Source organism: Oryzias latipes, chromosome 23, assembly GCF_053564925.1.
Source record: "Oryzias latipes strain Hd-rR chromosome 23, Olatipes_Hd-rR_3.1".
NCBI classification, from domain to species: domain Eukaryota; kingdom Metazoa; phylum Chordata; class Actinopteri; order Beloniformes; family Adrianichthyidae; genus Oryzias; species Oryzias latipes.
The window spans coordinates 9546576-9571433 of record NC_136259.1 but is presented as its reverse complement, the minus strand read 5'-3'; the positions used below and the strand labels follow the sequence as shown (position 1 = coordinate 9571433).

General features: G+C 39.8%; 1 protein-coding gene across 1 annotated transcript in view; it reads right to left on the bottom strand.

Moving 5' to 3' along the window:
* Positions 1–245: 245 nt before the first annotated feature.
* Positions 246–24858, bottom strand: part of cerk (ceramide kinase) — a 49601-nt gene continuing 24988 nt past the window's right edge. The window contains exons 6-13 of the mRNA XM_023952621.2: positions 24076–24221; positions 19235–19309; positions 18879–19031; positions 15130–15235; positions 14575–14651; positions 10082–10287; positions 3974–4188; positions 246–1335 (exon numbers count right to left, since the gene is read on the bottom strand). Coding sequence (XP_023808389.1) covers positions 1272–1335; positions 3974–4188; positions 10082–10287; positions 14575–14651; positions 15130–15235; positions 18879–19031; positions 19235–19309; positions 24076–24221 — 1042 coding nt within the window. The 3' untranslated portion in view covers positions 246–1271. The remainder of the gene's footprint in view (positions 1336–3973; positions 4189–10081; positions 10288–14574; positions 14652–15129; positions 15236–18878; positions 19032–19234; positions 19310–24075; positions 24222–24858) is intronic.

The following is a 24858-nucleotide window of genomic DNA, read 5'->3' as shown; positions in this document are numbered from 1 at the left end:
AGTGTGAAAAGATAGTGAGTGAATCCATTTGAATTTATAAACATCAACTTTAATCCACATGTTTCTCATTATCCTTTTTTTAAGCATTTTTTGAAATGATTCATTTTTACATCGATTCAAGATGTGAGAAAAATGGGTCTTTCCTGTCGAACTGCACCTCTAGCTGCAGACGTCAAAGGTTTTTCCCAAACTGAGCAACAAATATGAAGTGAAATGTGTGAATGGAAAAACACAAAAACATGAAATTGTTTTCCTACATTTTCTTTATTTGGATTCCTATTTCTCTTCTTCATCAATCTAAAAATACAACAGAGAAATGTCTTTGCTTTGGTCACCTCCAAATATTATTGTTCACATCTGCGCCTTCATGCTTCATGAACACAAACATGTCATACAAAGATTGTGGAGAACACCAGGAGGAAACAGGAAGTAGCGAGTTATCCTGATGAAGAAGGATCTTTGTAATCTATGGAACAGCGACACAACAATTGATAATGAACACTGCAAAAGAAAACGTACTATTTTTATTCTTTCTAAACACTGATCTATAACCACAGCTTCACTCTTGACGTGTAATGCTAGAAGTGATGGTTGCTAAAGGTTGCTACATGTTTTTAATGCTAATTTAAATGTCTTTTTTTCAGCACCTTTCTCTTGCAAAGTCTGGGTCGCTTTTTCTCCTGCTTATAGTTTCACTCCTGCTGAAAACTGCCCCCCTCAAAAAAAACACAACACAAAAACAAACAAAAGTCAGTTTATCAAAAGCTTTGCTTGTGCTACATCAAGACCAGCTTGACCTCTAGCTACAGAGCTAAATCCGGCTCGGTTACGTCCTACAGCACGCCACAGGATTGAGCCTTCTCACGGGTGCGGGTTGAACTCTGTGCTGCCTCTTTGGACGCAGCAAAGCCAGGAGTTACAGGTGCAGCAGCTACTGGGCTTCACCAACCAGCAGAACATCAGGGGTCTGTTAGCGGGGGCCCCCAGCTGATTTCTTAAGAGCTGATATCTTCAGGGTTTTTTTACATTTTTGGTCAGAATGATCAGATGTGTTTCTGAGAAACTACAGCTGGTTGATGAACTTCAGGAGTGTTTGCCTTATGGAAGCTTCTCATGATTGTTTGAGTCTAGCTCTGTTTCTCTGCGTCCATCTTAAGAATGCCTTTACTTCTAAACCAAAGACGCTTTGAGGAATTGAAAGGAATATTTTTTTTTCTATGCAGCACTTTTGTTTTTTTGGTTTGGTTCACATAAAAGGTGCAGGAAGGTCTTCAAACCCGCTGCTGCTGCTCCTCGATGCCGCGGGCAAACAGCCGGATCAGCTGGCGGTGGACGCTGAGGAGAAACACACAACATGTCACTTAGCTCAAATAACAAGTCATCATCAGCTAAACATCCACCATCGCCTGCGGTGAGGCTTTACTGCCCAGTATGGGGCAGATTCTGAAGAGGAGCAATGGCAGCCCTGACTGCACATGCCACACTGAGGGTTGAGGGTCTGTGTTCTGTAATCCAGAGGCCATCAAGGTTGGAATAGATGTGAAGAAAAATGGAGGAAGTGTGTGGAGAGGAAAAAAGAACACAAAAACAAACAGAAAAATGTTCATTAAAGTAGGGGGGGGCAACAGATCATAGAGCAAATCTCGTGTGCAGCGGATCCCCCCACCCCCCAGCACCATGCCCATGTGTCATTTAAATCAACTCTCAGCGTACACAGTCTTTGTTTTAACCTGCGTCGTGCGATCCTCTGCTTTTCTCGCTTTTCTTTTTAAATATATATTATTTTTCTAGATACAATGTGTGATATATGTGTGACAGATAACGGACTAAAAACAAAGTAGAAACTCAACAAAAAATGCAAAACAATTGGGGGCAAAAACAGACAAATGAAAACAGGTAACAAAAAATGTTACCGTATTTTTTATTTTACCTTTTTTAAATTTTTTTAAAACGCAACAGTGCATTTTTTAATCCGTTGGATTATTACATTAATCCTGGTTGTGTTTACTGACCTGGAACGATTTTGGGGGGGGGGGGGGGGGGGGGGCTCTCAAAAATTATTCATCTTTCTTAAACAACAAACCCACAACGCTTGATGGATTGTTGGAGAATTAAGGCTACTGTAGTGAGGAAGTGAAACATTCTGTTCTTTAGCATTAAAATAGAGATCTGTTTTTTATGTGATTTGTTACAACTGAACTACGTTGAGAGTTATTCTCAATAAAGTTAGAATTGTTTTTGAATGTTGTTTTCTCTGCAAGTACTGAGTATTGCAGATAAAAGAGGCAGGTGACCAATAACCTGATTCTTGGCTCTAGGTGTTCTGGGTAGTGTTACCACATCATTTTATATAACAGTTTTGTTTCACCTAATGAACTCTATGATCTTATGGTCCAAAGTATATAAAAATAAATATAGTACGTGAAATGTAGTACGGTAAAATGATAAAGTATTTTCAAAATAGCAGACACAAAGCGTCTTCTGTGGCTTTTTGCTCATCACACTTTGAGTTTCCCTTTTTTCCCCCAAAGCTGCGGCTCTAGCTTCTATCTTGTCATCGTCTTTCTTTTACCTGAGCTCCTGCCATTAATTATCAGAACGGCCCTCTGCTTGGCTCACTCCAAGAACGATTACCGGCGAGGAAGAGGCAATAAATGGATGGACTTCAGCTTTAATTAAAGGGGAGTCGCCTTTTAACAAGGGGAGAGCCATTAAATTAGCAACTTTACACCACCATGCATCATTGGCAGAGTACAGTGGGGCATGAAAAAAAAAGATGCATCAAGACGGATGGGCGAGCGCACAGAGTTGGGATCATGCTTGAAGTGTGGAGCACATCAGAATAATGACAAGACGAAGTCCAGGGCTCTGGAGATGCGCTTCATTCAGCCGGCCCACACAGCAAGTAAACTTTAACCCTTGTGCTATCTTAGATGACCCCACCCTTACAGTGATGTGTTATCCCTACCGTGACAAAGGTGGAGAGGATTTCATGTAATCCATGGACACCAGTGAAGATCACAAATCATTGAAGAAAAAAGGTTCAGCACACTATCTAATGGGTCTAGATGACCCCACTCCCAATGTTAAAGTGCCTAGGATAGCACAAGTGTTAACGCTTCTTGAAACATCATTTGAGGGGTAACAACAGAATACTGGAACCGTGGCTAATGTTCAGAAGCTATTAGGGGTCCTGCAATGCAATTTGGGCGGCAAATCGCGTCAACCATTTAGAGATTTTTTCCGTGGGTTAACAAAAAGATCCAATATGGCTGCTCAATGAAAGGATTTCTGTCCTGAACTCCCCGGCAGACAGAGATGCCATTTTAGCAGCATTTTTAAACAGCAAATTGAACCTTTTTTTAAAAATAAATGGGAAAAATAACTTCAACTTTTCAAACTTGAAAAACTGCATCCTCTTTGCATTACAAATTTTTGCCAAAAACGGCTGCATCTTCAAGATAAAAATCTTTTCAGCACTTAAGTAGAGAGTTGTGAGTCATCAGCGCAGAATCGGTTTTCCCCAAAGCTTTGAGACATGAAACCTTTGCTGTTATCAGATGTAATCGCAGCTTAATTTTTCTTTTTCTGTCTCTGCAATATTATGGATCTCCAGTCTAGTAATTGTCGGTGCTCAATTTTGCTGACTCATCTTTATCATGTAAAAAAAAAAAAATCTTTAAAATTACATTTTTCTTCTCTTATATTGCAGCAGAGGAAATAACATTTTAGTTCCTTTAGGAAAGTTGCAGAGCCAAAAAGAATTGAATCAACATAATAAAATAGTTTATAAAATAATCCAAAAGAAGTTTATAAAAATAAACTCCTTGTTTGTCAAAGGAGTAGATCAAACAAACCCTAGTTGTAAATATAAAATGTGCTTTACGTAAGAGGCACTTATTTTGTGTTTGCTCAGCTGCTGGACAGGACAAGTAATGAAATAGAACAAGGAGGCCGTGTTCGAAGTGTTTACCTGACTTGAATGGCGGCGTGATGCAGGATCTCGCCATCGCAGTTCCAGCTGCTGTGCGCTGCGCTGGGGATGCATGTTGTCTGTGCCGAGCCCAAGGGGCAAAAGCCCGGCTTCTTTGGAAGCTCACTCTGGTTTTCCAGCAAAAGAGGTTGAGGGTCTAACGGCTCGAAGTGGAACTTCCTCACACGGTGAACCTCAACGAACGAGTGGTCAAACTGGGAAGGGAAGCAGAAAGGAAAACAAAGATTTTACAAGTAGATTTGCTTTAAAAAAAAATGACTTGAGTAGACGTAAAAAGCATTCATCCATTATGTTACTGGAGTAAAAGTAAAAGGTAAAATGGTTAAATGTTGAGTGCAGTTTAAACAATTTATAGTCTAAAACAGATAAACAAAAATTAGTTGAAAATTCTGAGATTGATCGTTTTCACTGATATATGGAGAAGGGATGTGTGATACTGAATTTTCAAAAGCATTTTAGTAGATTCCAACAATGTCAACTTTATACATATCTTACATTACACATCCTTATGTATATGTTATTTATAGTCAATTCTAAAAGAAAAGCCTAGAAGTCATGTGTGGTGTTGCAGTTTGGAGCATTTATTGACTACACATCTGTCAGTGAGTGACCCTGTTAACATAAAGTTTACCAATTGATCCTAAACTTTTATTTAGCATAAATGTAAAAGAATGTCTTTATTAAAAACTATTAATGGTTATATGTCATTTGATGCATATTGGATAGACATACTTTGAAAAATGAACAATATTTATTACTCATAATATTAAAGCTCTGAGCAGTGTTGAATGCAACAGGGTTAGGTCTTTCGGGCTCCACGTCAATCTCCCGTGCTGATTCTCCTTCTCTGGCCCCGCCCATCGTCAGCCTGTGAGGGAATGATGCCCACCCGCTTCCATTCCTAATGAAGCTCATCCCTCGTGACCAGAGAAGCTCTTTACATTGTCTACTCCAACTCTTGGGTAACTCCCACGATCAGTGGGAACAGTGCCACACTATGCAGTTCGCATTTTACAATTTAATACTAAAAAATGACTTTTCAATACGTGGTTGTCTTTTAATTCATTTTAAAGAAACTTAAAATTGATTGATTGATTTCATTTTAATTTGCCGTAGTGTTTTTGTTTAGAAACTAAATGTTTTTCTTGTTTCCTACGCATCAGGTAGTGAGCAAGCATGTTTGAGCATAGTGTAGAAAGATATTTATAATGCACCTCCAGAATATATCCATCTAGATTTAAACTCATTTTCTGCATTCATCAACTCTTCAAAGTATTCTTTCCATCTTTCCATCAAACTACTGACACCTGCCAATACATTACCATCCCCATCCTTAATCACCCTAACCTGCTGCATGTCCTTCCCATCTCGGTCTCTCTGCCTTACTAAGCTGTATAGGTCAGTCTCTCCCTCTTTACTACCCTAACTAGCATACAAGTCAGCATAAGCCCCTTGTTTGGCCTTTGACCTTTCACCTTATGCTGCATCTCCCTGTAGTCCTGTAGAGGGATGTGTCTCATTAAGCGTTCATCGATACTTGCTTATCAATCCGGTAGGTATATCAAATAGACTAAGAAAAGTGGAAATAAAAAGGCACAATGTTGTATTTGCCACAACAGCCGTGTCCTCGCTGTTCCAAAGCCACCACGGCTGAAACTTCTCGGTCCAGTAAAAAGGTAGGTTTGTAGGTTTAGACTCAAGAAAAAAGTACCTGGCAAAAAAGAACAGGAGACACAGGAAGTGTGACCACAGAGAGAAGAAAGACGGAGGACAAATCATTTCCTCCAAATCCTTTCATCTCTCAGCATGGCAGAAAAAAGGCTCAGCTGTGTCCACCACACTCTTTTCTACAACTTCACAGAGAGCCACTTATTCTCCCCGTTTACAGTTCTCTATCTCATGATCTCATCTTGAAAGCAGAGCGACAGCCATTTATTTCACACGGGGCCCGTTTTATGACTGCAGCCACTTTTTATTCATGCAGGACGATGCGCCTAAAAGCCTTTCTGACAAGACCATGAATACGCTTAGTGCCGTCGCCACTCCTCATCCTGATTTGCTTGGTTGAACAGAGATCCTGATATCAACCCAACTTTGATGCAAACTCTCCCTCTTCATAGTTGTTTACCTTCCTGGGATGTAAGCGTAGCACCGGCCAGCAGTCGAACCTTAAGATGAACCATGCCATCGCCGTCACCGCTTTACAGGCGGTGAAATCCTCCGTTTGTTAGACAATGAGATGCCGTAATGACATTTTTCTCTATCGGAGGAATCGATTGTCGAAAAAGAAAGATACCAGGTGAATGCTAGCTTGTTATGACTGTGTTTGAGTATAGCTACCATGTGAAAAATCATGTCCAATCTATATGCTAATGCCCGCTTTGTACAATGTTTACAAAACAGCGTGAATCTGTGCATCACTCCACGTCTGGCAAAGCTTGTAAAGTCCAATCACTGCTGTCTTTGAAGCACTTCAAACAAATGATCAAAGCAGAAGCCACAACCAGGGAGGGAGAGCAGCATCTGTTCATGGAAAGGAAATATTAAGTCCTTTTGCTGATCAAAAACAATCAGAGATGTGGAGGAACCTGACCTTAATGTGAAGCAACTTTGAATAATTGTTTTATCTTATAAACTCTGTAGTTTTATAAAAACTGTAAAAGAGGAAAAAACACTATAAAAGAATGCAGACAGTTAACCATGTTTATTTAAAATTCACTTTTCCATTGCTACTAAACTGAGGGTGATTTCAGATTGTAATGGCAGCAGTTTATTCCACCTTACAGAGATAAAAAAGGAGGTAATGAGATAAACTTCCTCAGTTTAAACGGCGAAAATGGTGATGAACAATGGCAGCCTCTGCTGGTTAAAGTTTGTGTTTAGAAAGAGGATTTCAGGTTTTTAGGGCCAACATTCCTCACATATCTGAACCATGTTTCTTTTTAAGTTATCCAGGGGGGTATTCCAGGAAGCAGGTTATGCTAGCTCCCACGGTAAGTTTGAGGCTAAGGAAGTTGATAACCTCAGCTTTCGGTTCCAAAAATGGAGGTATGTTACAGGGTATGTCAAGTTGCCATAGCAACTCATGCTCTGAACATAACCTGGTCGGGAGCAGGTTTAGTTGAAGGTTAGTTTGTTTTCAGAGAGGTGAAGGAGCATGGTGTGTCCATTTGAAGATGATTTAGTGGATGAAGAAGCTCAGATAATACTTTTCCACCATGAGAGGGTGATAAGATCACATATGGATGTTGGAAAAATAAACTTTTTCACTTTGATCTAACTTAGTTATTTAGTTCAGTTAAGATAAATCATTTGTTTGTTAAGTCAGTTTAAAAATAACACTTAGTTTTCAGACAGTTATTTTACTTTCATTCAAAGGAATTCAATTAAGTAGGTATAACGTTGGTCCTGCTGTTAGATCGGCACCGCAAGGGATTGTGGGATACCATTCCCTTTGTCTGTTTGGATGGATTTGGGTTTAAGTGTGGGTTTTTGACCAAATGTGTTTAGTTGTTTAGCTGTTTTACTGTGTTTTGCTGAGTTATTTTGCCCTACTTTGCTTAAGTCTGTGCACCATGAGTAAGAGTGAAGGAGAGGATGATGAGTTTATATGGCACCCCTACCGGTTACTACTTTAATGACAATGACGGAAAATTCTTTAATGAATTTGTGTGCAACGTGCATTTTTCCGGTCCTTTTAATTGTTATAAAAATGAGCATATCTGCCGGCTCAAACTTAGACATATGAGAGATCAAGAAATATAATTAATTAAGATGGATAAAATATTAATTGAATTGGAGTAATATGACATTTAGTTAGATAAATACATAAATTTGAGTTGTATAAACAATTATTGATTTTTATAGACGTAAGAAATTAGGTTGATTATATTTAACTCAATTATTTGTTACCAATAGAAGTAATTCATTTAAGGTGGCAAAATTGGATAAGTTACATATATATGCGTCACAAGGAAAATGGAAATAAGATAAGAAACTCTTGCGTTTAGTTTGTTCTTACTACAAGCAGAAACTCTTTTGATGATGCAGCCATATTACTTTTTTGATGGACGTATAATCTTCATACGCCATCATTAAAACCTCAGACTCCGTCTCACCGAAGTATAGCGCTTTCCTTTTTTTCATCACGTGTTTCCATGGTGACTCCAGAAATCGGCGATCCATTGAGAATGTCTTTATGTGCATGACGCGCACGTGCATTAACCCAGGGTTACCAAGTCGAGCGTAATTACGCCAACTCATACCCGGTCTTTTGGAACCGACATACCCCGAGTAAGCAAGTTCAGGCGGATTTCAGCCAGAGTTCAGGCTTAAAGTCAGGGTAGTTTAAACATGCTTCCTGGAATACCCCCCTGGTAGGGCTCGGTTTGTTTGTTTTAACTATGGGTGTTTATCTTTCCCTGTCATATGATTCAACACGCATCTTGATACATGGTCCATGAATTGATACATAAAAGAGTTCATAACCTTTGTGGCGATACAATAAGCACCAACATTTTATAGAGTTCTGCACAAATAATAATGACGATAATTCTCTTTGTTATTTTTTTTTATTATAAGGAAGCTGGGGCGCAGAGGTGGAGTGTTCAAACTCTTATTAAAGGATCACAGGTTCAGCTCCAAACGTGTCCGCCCATGTGTGGAAGTGTTTTTGGCAAAGACACTGAACCACTCAGTCATTGCTCCTGGTGGTTACAGGTTGGCAAGCGCTACATAGGTATACGCCATTCATCATTTTTAAAATAGACTTACTTTCCTTCAAGCTTTTCCTTTCATTCTTATTTCATACATTGGAATGTTTCCTTAGTCCTTTGTTTTTCATTCAATCAATCAATTCAGTTGATTTCATTTGCCTTTTTTTGGTTATTTTGGGTGTATTTTGCTTTCCTCACCACTAGACTGCAGGGTGCAGAGGTGTCCTGAAGTGTGGCAGGAGGGAGGTTCCAAATGAAAGCACTGCTGCCTTCAGGAACCACTTTTATTTAACCAGAAAGGAAATAAAGCAGAAACTAATATCTAATGACCACATGAAGAGAACACTATCGCTGTTAAAAGTGTTAACACCGTGGAAACGCAAACAACAGGGGCAGGAGCAGATGGGAGGAAATAAATGAGTAAATATTTGAGGGATAGTCGAGTTGTTATTGGTTACCAACAGCCAAGCAGTATAAAGATAAGAAAGATAAGGGAAAGTGTTGATGGAGAAAAAATATTTTGACTGGATACTAAAAAATGATATTAGAAAATAAAGAAAACCAAATGTAAATGGTTGCAAAATTCCAGATGCCAGAAAATCTCAAAGATTTGCAGAGGCCTTCCCTCTAGTAAATCTCAAAGATGTCGGCAGAATGTAGTGACCATCAGATTCAGTAACTGCTACCATGTTGTCACGTGCATCATATTTCACATCTACACACATCCCTGCTGCAAAAGCACAGTGCGACAACAGTACATATAGAAAGGTGCCAAAGAAAAAGCTTATACAACAAATAAAGTGACACATTAAATAGAGAAGCTTCTTAGAAAAAAACTCTCACCTCAGGAAACTAAAATTTTCTAAGTTTAACCAAAGCAGCTGCTGCAGATGAAACTCCTAGAAGAAATCATTTCTACCAGACTCATCTTGGCGTTGGTTCTACTTTCTGGTGTGAACATTAGTTTTGTTGAGGCCTGACCCCTCCCTATCTGGCATATCCATGATGCAGCGATTACTGGAGCCTCTCCAGGATCAAGATGGAGGTTTTTCATAAAATGTGGGAAGGCACGGGGGGAATGTGGAATTTGAACTCAGCCGAACCGTAGGTAGAAAGCAAAGCGGAGTCAGCAGAGGCAGGTCCCAACACAGCAGGAGTAAACCTGCAAGCTTTAAATTCCTCTACATACTGATTGATAATCAAATGTTAAGCAGAACCTTCATTAGCAGCAAAACCATAAACTTCTGGAGATCGACTTATTTATCCTGCTAAATCACTTCCATTTTTCCTGATTGCTCAAGTTCTGCTAAAAGGTTTTTGAGACTTTGAGGCATAATACTGCTGCGTCACAGCAGCTAAGCTGCAGGCCTACCTGATCGTCTGTGTTGGTGTGTCGGAGAAGGTGCCTGAAGAAGTCCAGACGGGAACACTTCCGAACCAGGATCAGGTCTGCAGTGCCGTCGGCAAGGTGAGCAGAGGGCGACAGGCCTTTGGGACTGCGGGGGCATGCGCAGCTCATGTTGGCTGCGTTGATGGCGATAAACTTCCCGCAGATCACCTTCCAGCTGCTGCTGCTGACTGCAACACAGGAGTGAAACCACTTAGACACAAGTAAACAAAGAACTGCCTGAGGTTGGGGGGATGCTTAGAACTCCTGGGACATGGTGGGGTGCTGTCTGTGGCTGGCTCTCTGCGGTGGGGACCTGTGCTGGGCCCCCTGGTGTGGTGGGAGGGCTATTCTTCTGGCTTGCCCTCTTCGTGCTCCTGTGCCCCCTTGCTCTCTGGCGTTGGGGGCCCCTGTGGCAGTCCTGCTGGCCCTGGTCTGGGTGGCTGGCATGTTTGCCCGATGGGCGATTTTCTCTATCTGCTACACCACGTAGGTGTCTGGGGGGCCCTGGCTGCCACCACGGCTTCAGCGGGGGTTCGCTGTGGGGGTGACAGGGCACTTCCCTTCTTTTTACATTCCATCATCCACCTCCATAGAGGAAAAACACTCACATAAGCACAGATGTCAATTCAACTTTGAACAAATAATATGCAGAATGAAATGCTTTACATATGTGTTTGTATGCAAAAGTATGTGTGTGTGTGTGTGTGCTGTAGTTGGATTGTGTACGTGTTGACATGTTTGTCTGTGAGGCCAACAGGTATGCTTGTAACATTTGAGTGTGTGTGGACAGACCCGCTCCTTTTGACTGACGTCTACACCTAACAGTGATAATGATTAACCTCCAGAAACTTGTTGCGTTATGCTTCTCTCTCCCGCTTTTCTTTGATCATCCTCCAACTTCCTTATCCCCCGTCTCTAACATCCACTCTCTTCTTCTCTCTTCTTATTTTCTTCCGATCCAACAAAAAAAATCAATACAAAAAAAACTTTTATTTAAGCAGAAATACTAGTTAAAGTGTTCATCTGCTAACAATTGAAGTGAGCTCCTCAGTGAATGAATGTAGATGGCTGTAATATGGAGGAATGCTGAGCAAGTTCATCCAGCAGCCAGGAGTGAGTGAAGCTTCATTGGTCACACCTGTGTCTTTGCTTTAAACTTCATTTGACATCCACTGAAAACACTGATCATTGAAGTGTGATTTTTGGAATAAACTGGCCTTTGGCTGCTACATGATTGAATTCAGCTTTTTTGCTCAGTGTTTAGCTTCTGTAAAAGTCCTGGGATTACATTTTCAGCTGGTCACAGATCGGCAGTGATGCTGATGAAGGTCCTTTGAGATTAAGACGCAGGAAACTGAGAAAGTTTCTTGCTGTGTTGCCCTTTTTTGACGGAACTTTCCGACAGGTTTATCCTGATCTTATTCACATAAAAGCACCAACTCTAGAGTGACAGTTTTGCTTCGTTAACCGTGACTTGTTATTGGCAAAGTCCCGCTCGGGACCGCAGCTGCGCGTCTCACAGGGTGATGGTTATTGGGGATAAGCTGTAGCAGCGATCATGGAAGTCCAAATTAACAACGAGTTGGTTGTGAGCACCTCAAAGGGAATATTATGTGATCTCAAAGAGCAAACATACATGACTTTTCCCTCAATGATTTGGCAAAGCAAACTTGGAGAGGATAACAAGGGACGACAAACCAACAAAATTGCAATTGGTGAGTGGTGATTAAGGCGCTTTTTGGAATAAATAAAAGCAGAAAGAACGACTGTGGAGTGTCTGCTCTGCGGCAGGAAGATTTCTCCAAATGACTGTTTGCTTTTGCTGAACGGAACGGCTCATTTGTGGAGATGGAGAGTGTTGTGCCTCATTGATTTAGCAGTAGTCTGCCATTTCCCTCAGCAGACAAAAAGACACACATGCACAAACGCGTGAGAAAATTAGCATGAGTCTGTCATGCTGCATTCACACACAAACAGGTTCTGCTTGCTTTTATCTTCATAAAAAGAGAAAAAGAAATATGAGACTGGAACACCCTGATATCCAGACGATGTTGGACAGACGGGAATTAAAAACAGGATACAAATTAAAGAGGGAATGAAAACAAACAGATCGTCTGCAGCTCAGAGATGACCTAACAGGAGTGGGGGGTCGCTGTGATCCAAGATATTAAGGGTCTGATGGATCAGGAGGTAAACTGAAGCTTGAAGGAAAGCCAGGATCTCCAAAAACGCAGAGGTTTTCAAAAGCTGGTAGGGGTTTAATTAAAATTTTTCCCATCATACCATCCTCCAATCACACCTGCTGAATGTTTTGCAGTCACTGGGTTGCTGGAGTCTATCCCAGCTACTGTTGGGTGGAGGTTGCCAGTCGGTCGCAGTGACACACAATCACATTAACATCTAGGGATAATTTAAAGTCATCAGTTAACTTATGAATCATGTTTTTGGACCACTACACGTCTATGCAGCCCATCCATTGACTGTATAAAAGAACTGGACTCACTAAGTGTGACATCAACCATAAAAAATGGCTCGAAAACTTCTGGCTCATGCAAAATGAAGTCAATTCAGTCGCCATTTTTTCATGATATGAATGCTGCCATGTTGGAGCCAGACGCTATTAGTACACAATGATTAGTTAGAGTCATTCTGAGTCAATGTTTATTTGGCAACCATTCTCACCAATCAGGAGTGAGCTTGTTGGAAGTCCAGAACCCTAAGACTGTCACGGTTTAAGTTTCTTTGCCTATGTGTTTTGGTTCTTTGTTGTTCTGTATTGGTTTGAGTTCACTTCCTGTTTTATTTTGTAAGGTTTCCTGTTTTGTTCTCTCGAGTTTAGCTTTTGGTTCCCATCTGTGCTGAGTATTTCCACCTCTGTCTCGTTTGTCTATATATCTTGTCTTTCCCTTCCTCCTGTGCTGCTCCATAGGTTAATGTTCCCTTGTTTCAAGTGTGGATAAGATTTCGAGTTTGCCTGCCTGATGCAGTGGTTTTGGTTTGTAGTTTTTGTTTTGTAATTAATATATATATATAATACTTTATTTATCCCACAATTATTATTTATCCCACAGTTCTTCTCCGCATTTTGACCCATCCCCTGGGGGGAGTGGTGAGCTGCAGACTAGCCACACTTGGGGGGTGGGGGATGGCGTACAGCGGGGATTGATCCGCTAACCCCTTTGGTTGTTGGACGACCTGCCCTACTGCCTGAGCTAAACTGCCGGCCAAAAGCCCCTGTTTCTCTGAAAAACTTCTGCCTCCTCCACCCCTCTGTGCTTCCCTCATTCCTCTTTTGTAACAAAGACTTGAAAGCGGGCTTGGAAGAATCTGTCAATCAAACATTTTAAATGTTCGACGTGAGACCACATACTTTTATTGAGGCAACTGATTGGCCAGTTTGTAATCTTAAATAACTTGCCATAAAGAAAGAAAAATATCATGGACAAAAATAGGAATTATTATTTAAAAAAAAGATAGCAGAGTAAGAAGGGTTTTTCTGACAAATATAATGGGTAATAGCTGGTTGTTACATAATAGAATTGTCTGTGGCTTTGTCCGAATTCCCACCCTAAACACTAACAATTAAAAAAACGACATAGTGTGAGACTATCTAGTGCTGTGCATTTTAAAAACAATTCAAAACCTTGCTCACTTCTTTTTTCTTCTTTTTTTAAGGCGAATATGACGTCACCGAATTCATGAAGTGAAAATGTAATATATCATATAAGCGTTTTACAACAACTATTTATGAATCCACTGTCTTCTGATGATATAAACTTTGATAGTTTATTTAAAAAAATACATTTAAATACTTTCTTTTCTCGCAAAAATTGGTCAAACGCAATGCATTGTGGTGTATTTTCGCAAATCTAATGAGCATCAATGCACACTGGTCTTTCGCAGAGACTACTGGAAAATTTCTAGGTCACTTGATTTTGGAAATTTAGATTAAGACAGCACTACAAAATGGTTAAAACACCATATAGTGCACTACGTAGTGAGTAGTAAAGGAATTCGTAGATAGCGTGTGTGATTTTGGCTTCTTGGAGCCAGCAGGTATTTCCTGTTTGGAATGTGAGGGGGGAGGGGCCAATCAGTCGTCAGTTCTCATTTTCATGCATTTTCTAAAAAATACATCTCATTAAGAATTTTCTGCCTCAAATAAAAAAACGCTATTGACATTAGCAAAAAAAGCAAACTTTGAAAAGTGCATTATGATGGTTTGTTTGTTCACTCTCCTTCTTTCTCAGACATTCAACAAAAAATATGAGAAAAATGCAAATCGATTGTTGAAGTGTTTTTTTTCTTGTCGACATTCTCAGACTCCACTCTAAAAATGATCATTTCCACACTTCCTAAAAGTGTGGCACGGTTTTCAGAAGAGAAAAATGAGCAGATAACAAAGCAATGAAAGGAGAGAATGTCTCTCCCTCTGATTAAGGGGGGATTTTTAAATAACGAAGCCAGACTCGTACCTTCGGCAGCCGTCTCCTCGTCTGCTGTCTCCCTGAGCTTGTCCTTTGATGACTGCTTGTGCTGACAGATGCTGCACCTGAAATACCAGCAATAACCTTTTTTTTCATTGTTTTTTTTTGGTTTAACTATCACTGAATCACAAGCCTTGCTGACATCCTAGATGTTAACAAGCTGAAATCCTTCATTAGGATGAAAATGTTCAGTTTATCTTAAACTGGCCTGAAGGCTGTTTCCAGCCATTTCCATATTTGTAGTGGTTTTTTTTTTTCTTGTGGAGAAGTTGGCAGCTAAAAAGGTCTTTTGGCGCATTATTATTTGCTGTGCTAAAATAAGCTGCCATTTTAAAGAATAATAGTTTCCAGCTCCGGTAAAAAAAAAAAAAACATTTTGGAGCTGGAACGTCAAGAACACCAAATCTTTTGCTTTTTCAGAAAGGAGTTGACTTTCAGACCTTTAGACAAACAACCTTTTTGAGTTAGGACAGTGTACATCTGTCAATTGAGGTAGAATTTTGCTAGAAAAGCTGAAAAAACACTTGAATTTTTTTTTTTTACCCAAATCGACACTGCAGCTTGTCCCTCGGATGCCCCAAGTTGTCCTCAGCGGGCAGGAAGGAGACGGTGCCCTTATAGTAATTGTGACACAGGAAAGCTTTTACCCCTGCAACCAAAAACACGGCTTATGAAGACAGAAAGAAGATAGAGATGAACTAATTGACAGACAAACATGCTATGTTATCTGAGCAAACCTACAATTTATCTTAGTGCAAAAATAGCACTTTAAAATTATTAATGTATCTAGATTATGTAAGATTTATATAGTGGGAGACAAAACTATTCACAGAGAATTTTTCTGCGCTCCAATGTTTTCTAGAAGGTTATTTTTCACAAACATGACTTTGGCTTTACATATATATATATATATATATATATATATATATATATATATATATATATATATATATATATATATATATATATATATATATATATATATATATATAAACTTTAAAGTTACATCATTACCATCAATTGATCTGCAATTTACACACAAGACACACAAGAAAAGTGGATTTCATGGTCATAGTTTTTTTGTGGAGCGCGTCGCAAACAGGACCTGCTGCAGCCTCTCTAGCGGCTCATAAGCCTGCAGCCGCTACAGGAAGTGTTGGTTGATTTATGCTAACTCTTAACCTTTAAACATCAGAGCTTTAGCTTTAGTGTTGAATTTATTTAAAACTCCCTCAACTCTTCAACTTTTTTTCCGCAATTAATGTTAATTTCAACAGATTCTGAAGTGGAGAAAAGAAGCTTTGTGCTACTATGCATCACTTTACTGAAGTAACTTTACCTTACTGTGTGAAGTAGCAACTTTACATTACTTTACAGTAGTATAGTTTTTGTACAATTACTGTAAACCAGCTGAAATTGACACGGAAAAAAGCAGCTTTGCGCTGATATGCTTCACTTTACTGAAGTGACTTCATTATTGTGCAAAGCAGTAACTTAAACTACTTTCCAATGGTAAGTAAAATGCTTATGTAATTAACATAAACAAGCTGTATTTTACACAGAGATGTGTTGATTTATATCGGCTCAAAGGAAATGCGGTAATTGCATAAACCAGGGATGGTTAACCTGGGGCATGGATGTTAGCACATGGAGGGAAAGACAGTTTCACGAGGGGGTGTGACAACAATAAACACTTCATCTGTCATCTGTTTGTATTTTTGGGATTTGAAAAAAAATTGAGTTTGAGTGACAACCCCTTCTCACAACGAGCTTTTTTCACCTATGAGGTCATTAAAATGGGTCCATTTATGCAGCGCTGTTACTGTGATCCCGCCCACCTATATAAATACTTTTCCGTGAACGGGTACTTTAAATGAATGTGCCTTGTAGGAAAAAACAAACATGTTTGCCGGTGTAAATAAAATGTAACAATTACCCTGTGTTTTTAAACTGTTGGTGGTGACAGGCAGAGTGATATGAGCAAGTGTCTGTGGATGGAAGCTTAGCGTGTGTGGGAAAAACGTGAAGCTGATACGCGAGCTGTTGCACACGTTTATGACTGCACGGCTGTTATTTTTTTGGTCATAATTGTGGTGTCACAGCGGCTGAAATTAGTGGACATTAAGAGTTATAAGGTCAGTTCGTTGAATCATAACCAAGCAAGGTCAGAACATACCTAGACTTACTTTCTGTTTTGCCACATGTCAATATGAAATGTGAACAACTTTTAAAATGAATGCTACAGCCTACTGCCTCTCTATTTACTGATTATGAATTTTTTAACCAAAAGCCCACAACCTAAACCGGAGCTGGCCAGTAGTATAGACAAAATAGGAAAATGGTAAGGGCGCTGCGCATCCTGGGAGCGCCAAAAATGGAGGAGGAGAAAAAAAGGAGCAAACTGCTCATTGACTGTATCAATGCCTCAGTTATCCTTCAAACTAGTTGGTCATTATTATGTTTTGATATGAAACATAGAAGAGGAGAAAAGTGACAAAGACAGAGGTACCTAAAGTAAAGATAATTTCAATCAGGCAAACGTCAGTTCATGCTACGGTAGGTCCTTTTGTTATGGTTAATAGTCACCTAATAACCCCTATCTTCCCTTCCCCAGACAAATGTTAATATATTAGATCCGGTGTTGTAATGCTAATTGCTTGGATGTTGTTTTCTCACATTTTCCCAGCTTGTAACAGTCAATCATAATGCTATTCAAGTTCAGCTGCATGTATCTTTTTTTTGAGTATTTCTTTAATTCTTTCTAATGATTTTGATATGCAATTACATTGTTTAAATACAAAAAATTGCAAACTTAATAGCTTCACAAGAGCCTATTAAGTTTCTTGTGATTATATGTACACTAGCAGTGAAATATACTGTGATGCAAGGGGGTGCCACCAAAAATCTTGCCTAGGGCACCAAATTGGCCAGGGCCAGCCGAAATGTCTTAATAAGATCTATTTTATGTTTATCTGAAGAAACTGTTTCCAAAATCTCCTCTATACGGGTGTGGCCGTTGGTGCTGAGCTGAGTAGCCCTGCCCTTTATCCCCCCTTTCTGCAGGCTGCGTCTTTCATGAGTGAAGAGCTTGACACAAGGGGGGGCCACTGACAGTCTCTATTCTGCAAAGTTTCTCTTTAGCGAATAGGAAATTGTAAAAAGTGACATGTTTTTGGTAACAAATCAACATTTTTCAAACAATGTGCGGAATGACAAAGCAAATGTGTGTACCAGATCCTGCTGTATTGTTAAATTACACACCAAAAAGAACTTTGATAAGAACATGAAACATGCTTTTAATTACATTATAATTTAGGCTACCCTGCACCAGTGCCTCATTTATGCTAGACGTGCAGATTGTTGATTTAACTTGTACAGCAAATAAAATGAAATGCCAAAAAGAAAGTTACTATTCGAACATCATTTTCCAAATACGTGCGGCCAGTGCTAAACTTTTATTTTGGCCGCGCGGACCCAGAAGACGGGTTAGGTGTAGGATTATGGGTTAGGGTTAAACCACCAAATGGTTCCTGTGTGCGGCTTTCCTCCGCTCCTCTGGATCGGATGCAGAGAACACATTTCACGCACCTAGCTATGTGAAAGCTAATGGGACTTTAACTTTAAGTTGAATTGTATAAATTGTGCGACCAACAACAAAATCCAGCCTTGTGCACACTTAAACATTTGGACACACTGGCGTGAACAGTAAGGAGTTATGCTAGTTCAAAGAATGTGTGTTATTTCATTTTGCCAGGCATGGCACTAGTATTAAAGAGTTAAATTCCTTCCTATCAGCAGGTAAGAAAGGGCCATAAGTTTTAAAAAATTGAATAATTAATAAATAGAGATAAATTACAGGGTTTACTTTTCCTGTGTTGGTAGACAAGTTTTAAAGAAAAGGCTCCCTATTTGATAGTGAGTTATCTTCTGCTGTAATGTTGGCCCCAGTTTAATTTAACCTGATTTAACACCTCATATCCAGGGCCAGAATACTGGCTCCTTTAAACAGCTTATGAGAGCAAATATTTATGAGTTGGAAAAAGGAAAACGTGTAAGTGAACTTGTTGGTCTGAAATCTACAAGCCCAAGGCTGTAAGTTCAATTTATATCTTTAATCCTCCCAAGTATGAGCCCCGAATGGGAGCACAAAGCTCCATAATGAACTGCAGCCGAGCTCACATTAAATAAAGGCTGTGAGAGGCCAGTAACATTGAAACTTAGTTAGCTTAGCATTGAGGGAAAGGGTTAAAAAAGTCTATGTGGATGTCTTCTTTAAATATTAGCTGTCATACCTGATAAGTCATATCGAGCAGGACCAAGCCATCTCTTCTTCTCGCTGTCTGCCAGTACGTCTCCATAGAAACCGTACCCAAGCAATGAGACTGAGTATCTGAGAAAGACGTCATTGTGGTGAACAGAACACACATCCATAGGCTGGGAATCACCTGTTAAAGTGAAAGGGGAAGTTATTGTTCTGATTTTATCATTATTGTTATTTTTGTGTTATTGTGGTGAGCAAAAACCTGCTGTGATACAAAAAAAGTTCAATGCTCCCTTATGCAATGCCGTTCAAATCAGATAAAAGATGTTTGAGCTCTCAGATAAAAGAGCACATGCTGGAAGTTATTTTTTTCTGTCTTCCACTCACCAATGATAATGTGTAAAGCAGACGTGACTGGATCATTTGTTCCTACAGTGGCAAAGCAGATGCAATCAGTTGACCCTGCGGGAGAAAAAAACCCAGAGCATGGGTCAGACATTTACAAACGTGTCAGGAAACTTATTTCCAAAAATATCTGTTTGGAAACTGTGACAAATGAGCCCAAAATAGGGCCACCAATGTGAACTTTTGAACCTTTAACATTGTAGTTGTGCTTTTAAACTATAGCAACATTGTTAACATTTTTAAAATGTTAAAAAGCATGATAAGACTTCACCTTCACTTTGTGTGCTTGGAGGCATGAGTGCCATTGAAGTAGTACCTATCATTTTCATGTATTTATTTTTATGTATTTAGCCAAAAAAAACTGTTTTACTAAACTGAAAAAACACAGAAAAAAATGTAATATAAGTCAATACAGGAATCTGCTGTTGGTTCATTTCAGTTTGGAAAAATGTCAGGAGGTCAACTAACTTGGAAAGAATACAATCTCTCTGATTCCCCTATAGCTAACTTCATGACTGGGGCGGGGAGCCTGGGCATCTCCGCTCCTTTTTCATCTGCCGGGGTTTGGGGGCTCGTCATGGGAGCCGCTGGTGTTAGAAGGGGGGCAGGGAGGCACCATTAGTCCGGGGGGTCTGGTTCCAGGCTCCTGGGTGGAGCACATGATCTGGACAGTGCGACAGGGTGGGGGTCTGGCCTGGCCTGTGGATTGGAATTCTTGCTTGTGCTGGGGGGCCTAGATCACTCCTTTACTGACGCTAGAATGGGGTGGGCCAACCCTCCTAAGAGCCATGTTTGCTCAGGGTGACACCCACCACAGCTGCTGGCTCTGACGGGGGCTCTGCCCTGTCGGGACCTCAGGGGTTTGTCAGGTTGGGCCCTTCACTGTAACAATTATGGGTGGGCCAACTGATCAACTGACTCTGTCCCATCAGTGCCTGACCAGAGCTTTTACAAATTTTCCTCGATTGTCTCGTAACTTCCTGGGAATCAATGCATCAAAATGTTGCAATTAGAAGGTCTAGATGTTGAACGGCAAGCTCGCAAAAGTGGCACACTCTTATTACTTGCATGTTTTTCAATGGAGTACTGTGAAAATTGAATGCGTGCATCAATGGCTGGAACTGAACATATTGATATACTTTGGATATGAACATATAATGAATGTGGGCGTAGTTGGCAAAAAACCTCCGTTACTGCAGAAATCCAAAAGTTTACTTTTTCGTCTGAACTGGTGTTAAACTGTTCGTTACCCCCAGGCGACCAAAACATAAAATGGTTGCTATAGAGATAAAATCAACAGAAAAGCTGCCATTTTTATTTTGTCACATGAAGCTTTGACTATCCTTGGTCAAAGGTGGGCAGCGAGAGCGGCGGTGGTGCGTAAAGGCGGGCAGCGAGGGTGGGTAGCACCTGCGGGCTATACGACGCCACTCGCTGTTTTAATTTGTTTAGGGTTTTAAAATGAGAAATAACACGCTAGATGTGATATGAGCTAGCATGTTTTATGTTTGCTAGCAACAAATTCAATGTCGAAATGTCTGTTTTCTTTAAAAAGAAAAGATGTGATTTTAGTTTTTCTATATTGTTTTTCTATAAGTGGGGAACTCTCAAATATGAAACTAAAAACAAAGTAATAAAATATACTTTAAATTGTATCTGACTCTACAGTTTTTAGGTAGCATACTAGCAAGTTTAGGAAAGCAAAAACTAATCTGGAACTAAGATGTTATCATTTTCATTTAATTTTAAAAACATGAAATGTATATAGTTTGGGCTAAAAAACCCTGTCTATGTTTGAATTCCCTCACTACTCCCAAACCCCAAAGGTCTGTCTGGTGCAGGACTATCTAATGCCCTGAATTCTAATGCAATTCCGATGCGTGCTCACTACGTTTTTTTGTTAAAACAACCAGTATGACATCAACCCATTTGCTGAAGTACATTTATAATAACCTCCCTTGAGCAACTTGTTTTCGACATTGACTGCTTCAATAATTACTGGACACCTGGATCAGATGGGTTCAGTAAATCTAAACTTATACTTATACTCATTCGAGCCAGCTAATCAGAAATGACTGAATAGGGGTTAGCAGCAAAACAGGTCCGGCAGTAGCTCACAAGGAACAGGGTTGGAGACGCCTGCAGTCTACAGTGCACGAACAGGGAGCGAGTGAATTTAGACTAACCTATTGGTTAGGTCACAAGAAAATCAGGTGAAAGGTTGAAAAACCATTTGAATACTTAGAACTAAAGCCAAACATTTGGAAACAAACACTTCCAAGAAATTGAGGCTTGCACTGTACGTTGATGCCTTGTCATACTTGTCATATTTTGGTGTATCAGCACTGGTTTGGCAGGTTTTAGCTGCCATCCTTTATGCTTTCCTGGGTGCTTCTGTACAAAGAAAGTTTATCAACTGTCCACAGTCTTCAAATCTCTCTTTTTTAATTGGAAAACTCATTAAACGCAAACAAAAAGACAATAGCCTATACTGTGGACGCAATGAATCTAATAACTTATTTGCAAACAAAGCCCTTTTATAACTCTGGCAACGCAAAGGGGAAGTGTCTTTTAAAATTAATAAATGAAATGATTTTCTAAAGCTGAAGCTAAGGAGGGTGTGGTCGTAAAGCTAAGTATTCGCTTTGAACCCCTGGATCTGCTTTCTTCGGTTAACAGATGAAGGATAAGAGGCATCCCGGCTTTGTGAAAAATGTTTGATATTGAGTTTGATATTAAATTTCTCAACTTGAAAGGTAATAAGGCTCCATCTCTCTTTCTGTGGCCCTGGCGGTGTGATCTCAGACCTATCTGCTCAACTCTGATCACCTTCAAGCGGCAATGCAGAGCTCCTGCCCTGATAAAAGACCGAGAAAGGGGGGAGAGAGAAGAGCTGGAGGAATCTAAGCAGTTATGTTTTGAGCCGCACAGAGAAGCGTGACAGGAGAGAACAGGCCTGTCACTCGGAGATGGACACTTTGAAGTATATGAAGATGAGCTTCCTAACGTGCTTTCTTCAGCTTATGTGGCCTTTGCTTCCACTCCTTTATGCCTCATAATTCCATCTGAACTCCTTACGATAGTTCTCGACAGCCCTGCAGAGGCAACTCCTCTGCTGACCCTATAACACGGTGACATTACGCCACTTTCTAATTCCTCTCAAGCCTCTCTGTACAAGCAAGTCCACTTTAAAAGGTTAAAACTAGCACGCACAGATGCTCAAAAATGTTAAGTGGCTTAATGCTACATGTTTTTTCCCCCTTAAGTAACTCGTGTGCTGTAGCCTGATGGCAAATTCAGAGGAGAAAACGCTTACAAAGCTTATTCTCTGCAGAGCAGCTTCAGTTTTTCATCCAGATTTCCCTCAAAATGTTTTGCCTGTGAGAGCGCCCTGTCAGTTAGATCATCTACACTACCTCAATGACAAAGGACCTCCAGTGCTTTATATAGTAGCTCTGTTTCAAAACTGTTATTTGAATAATTGATAAAAAAAAAAAAAAAAATCCAATTGAATCTGACAGCAGGCAGGGGTTTGATCAACACCATTTTCGATTTGACCTAATCTACTTTCAGTATTTCAATGTGCTGGTATTTGCTGACATTCCTGCTCAGATTATGAGCTAAAAGTATTAAAAAAAGGACTTGTCAAACAAACAAGACCAACTAATGAGTTACATCTGAAGCTTGGCACACAACGTCCCGGTGTGGGGAGGTGGAGAAACACGAGGCTTTAAAGGAAATTCACTGATTACATTTCAGTAATTGAGAGGCACAGTTTTTAAGCAAAAAAAAAGAAAAGAAAAAAGAAACCATTTTAGCTGAACAAGAAGAAAACAAAAAAATAGGACAATACCTTTTTTATATTGCCAAGTGGCTTACAGAAAATATACTGCATAATAAAGCTATGATAACATAAAAAACACTAATACCTTTATTTTCTTTCAAAACAGTGACAAAAACTGCCAAATGTGAAATGGGAAAGTAAACTTAAATCAGATTTGACAAACAGGGAATTTTCATTTAGAGGTTCTAAATATTAGAAACTAGACACTTAACCTTAAACAGGCAAATGGGCTCAAGAGTCCTGGAGGGACTTGACTTGCTGTTTTCAGAAACTTCAGACTTGAAACCATAGACCAGACTTGAAACTCAACCTGTAAGGCTTTTAAACCTACCTTCAGAGACGTGACATGACAAGACACTCATAATCTCAAGATAAAGGGACAGATTTAGAGACTTTTTTACTTGAAACTCATTCTCTAGAGACTTGAAGACTTAGTACCTATTCCATAGACTTATAGACTAGGTGGTCATTTAATTGAGACTTAGAGACTTGGTACTCATTCCATAAAGGCTTAAAGATTTGTTCCATAAAGATGAAAAGACTTGGTATTCATTTCATAAAGACTTGGAAACGTGACTTTTAGAGATGTTGATTTTAAAAATCTAAACTGAGACGCTTAAGGCTTGAGAGTGGACATGACTTTTTCTTCAGTGGCTCAGGCGGTTGAGCAGGTTTTAAATATGCCTTTTTGAAAAAAATAAACTGCATACAATAAATGTATAAGGAAACAGGCATGAAATAATTTAATATGATGGATCAACAAGTTCCAAAATTAAAAAGCTAACTTTTTTTTGTTGTTAAGATGTTTTTTTAGTAGAAAAAGAAACAATAATATGGTGGAATGTGAGCTTTCTTGTTGTTTATCTGAGGGTTCCTTTACATGTGACATGTAGCGTGGGTTCCTTAAATGTCTGTGGTGACCAGACAACAGACTTCCTCGTAGTTCGCAGTGTGTTTTGAGGAACACAGACTGGCCCACCTGCAGGAATGATCCCTATGCGTAGCATGCACGGCTTCAGTTCAGCATCCGGTCGGTTCTGGTCCACCTTGTTGTCGTTTTGGGTCCTGGCTACCAACCCATGCAGGATTTCACTGAACATCCCGTCTCCACCCACACAAACCACTCTGCAGACATACAATAAATCAACACAAGTCAGTTTGTTGAGGATAATTCCAAGTTTAAAAAAAAAGAAAGAAAGAAAGAAAGCCCTGCTTGGTTGGACTGGTTACACCTTGAGGGGAGCCAGGTGTGTCTTGCAGTTTCCTTGAAGTTCGTACAGCCATCTCAAGAGACATCATAAAAATTGAACATACAATTGTAGTGCGTGCGGCAAGTGTATCGTGAAGTATTTGAGAGGAAAAGCTAAGTTGCACGTGCCGAACAGATTCAGAATTTATCCCAGAGGGAATTTAAAGTGATTAACGTGACAAATTGGGTGATGCTGCTATACAGTGGCATTACATCACACCCTAGTTGTAAGCAAGGTACGCGCACTGACTCCTTACTGACCATTTGCAAATGCATGGGGTGTCCAGGTGATACGTAAGTGCCTGTAAAATGTCCACACACTTATGACCAAGACTTAACTTGACCGTCGCAGAATTGTGCCTATTTTTCTTTTTTACTGCCTTACATTTCCTCATAGGCTGCTAAAATAAACAGGCAAATACTCATCTGTCAGCAGGATAATCCCAAGATTACAATTTGACGTATGAGGATTCAGATTTATAACAACATGACAAAACAAATCAACAAAATGTC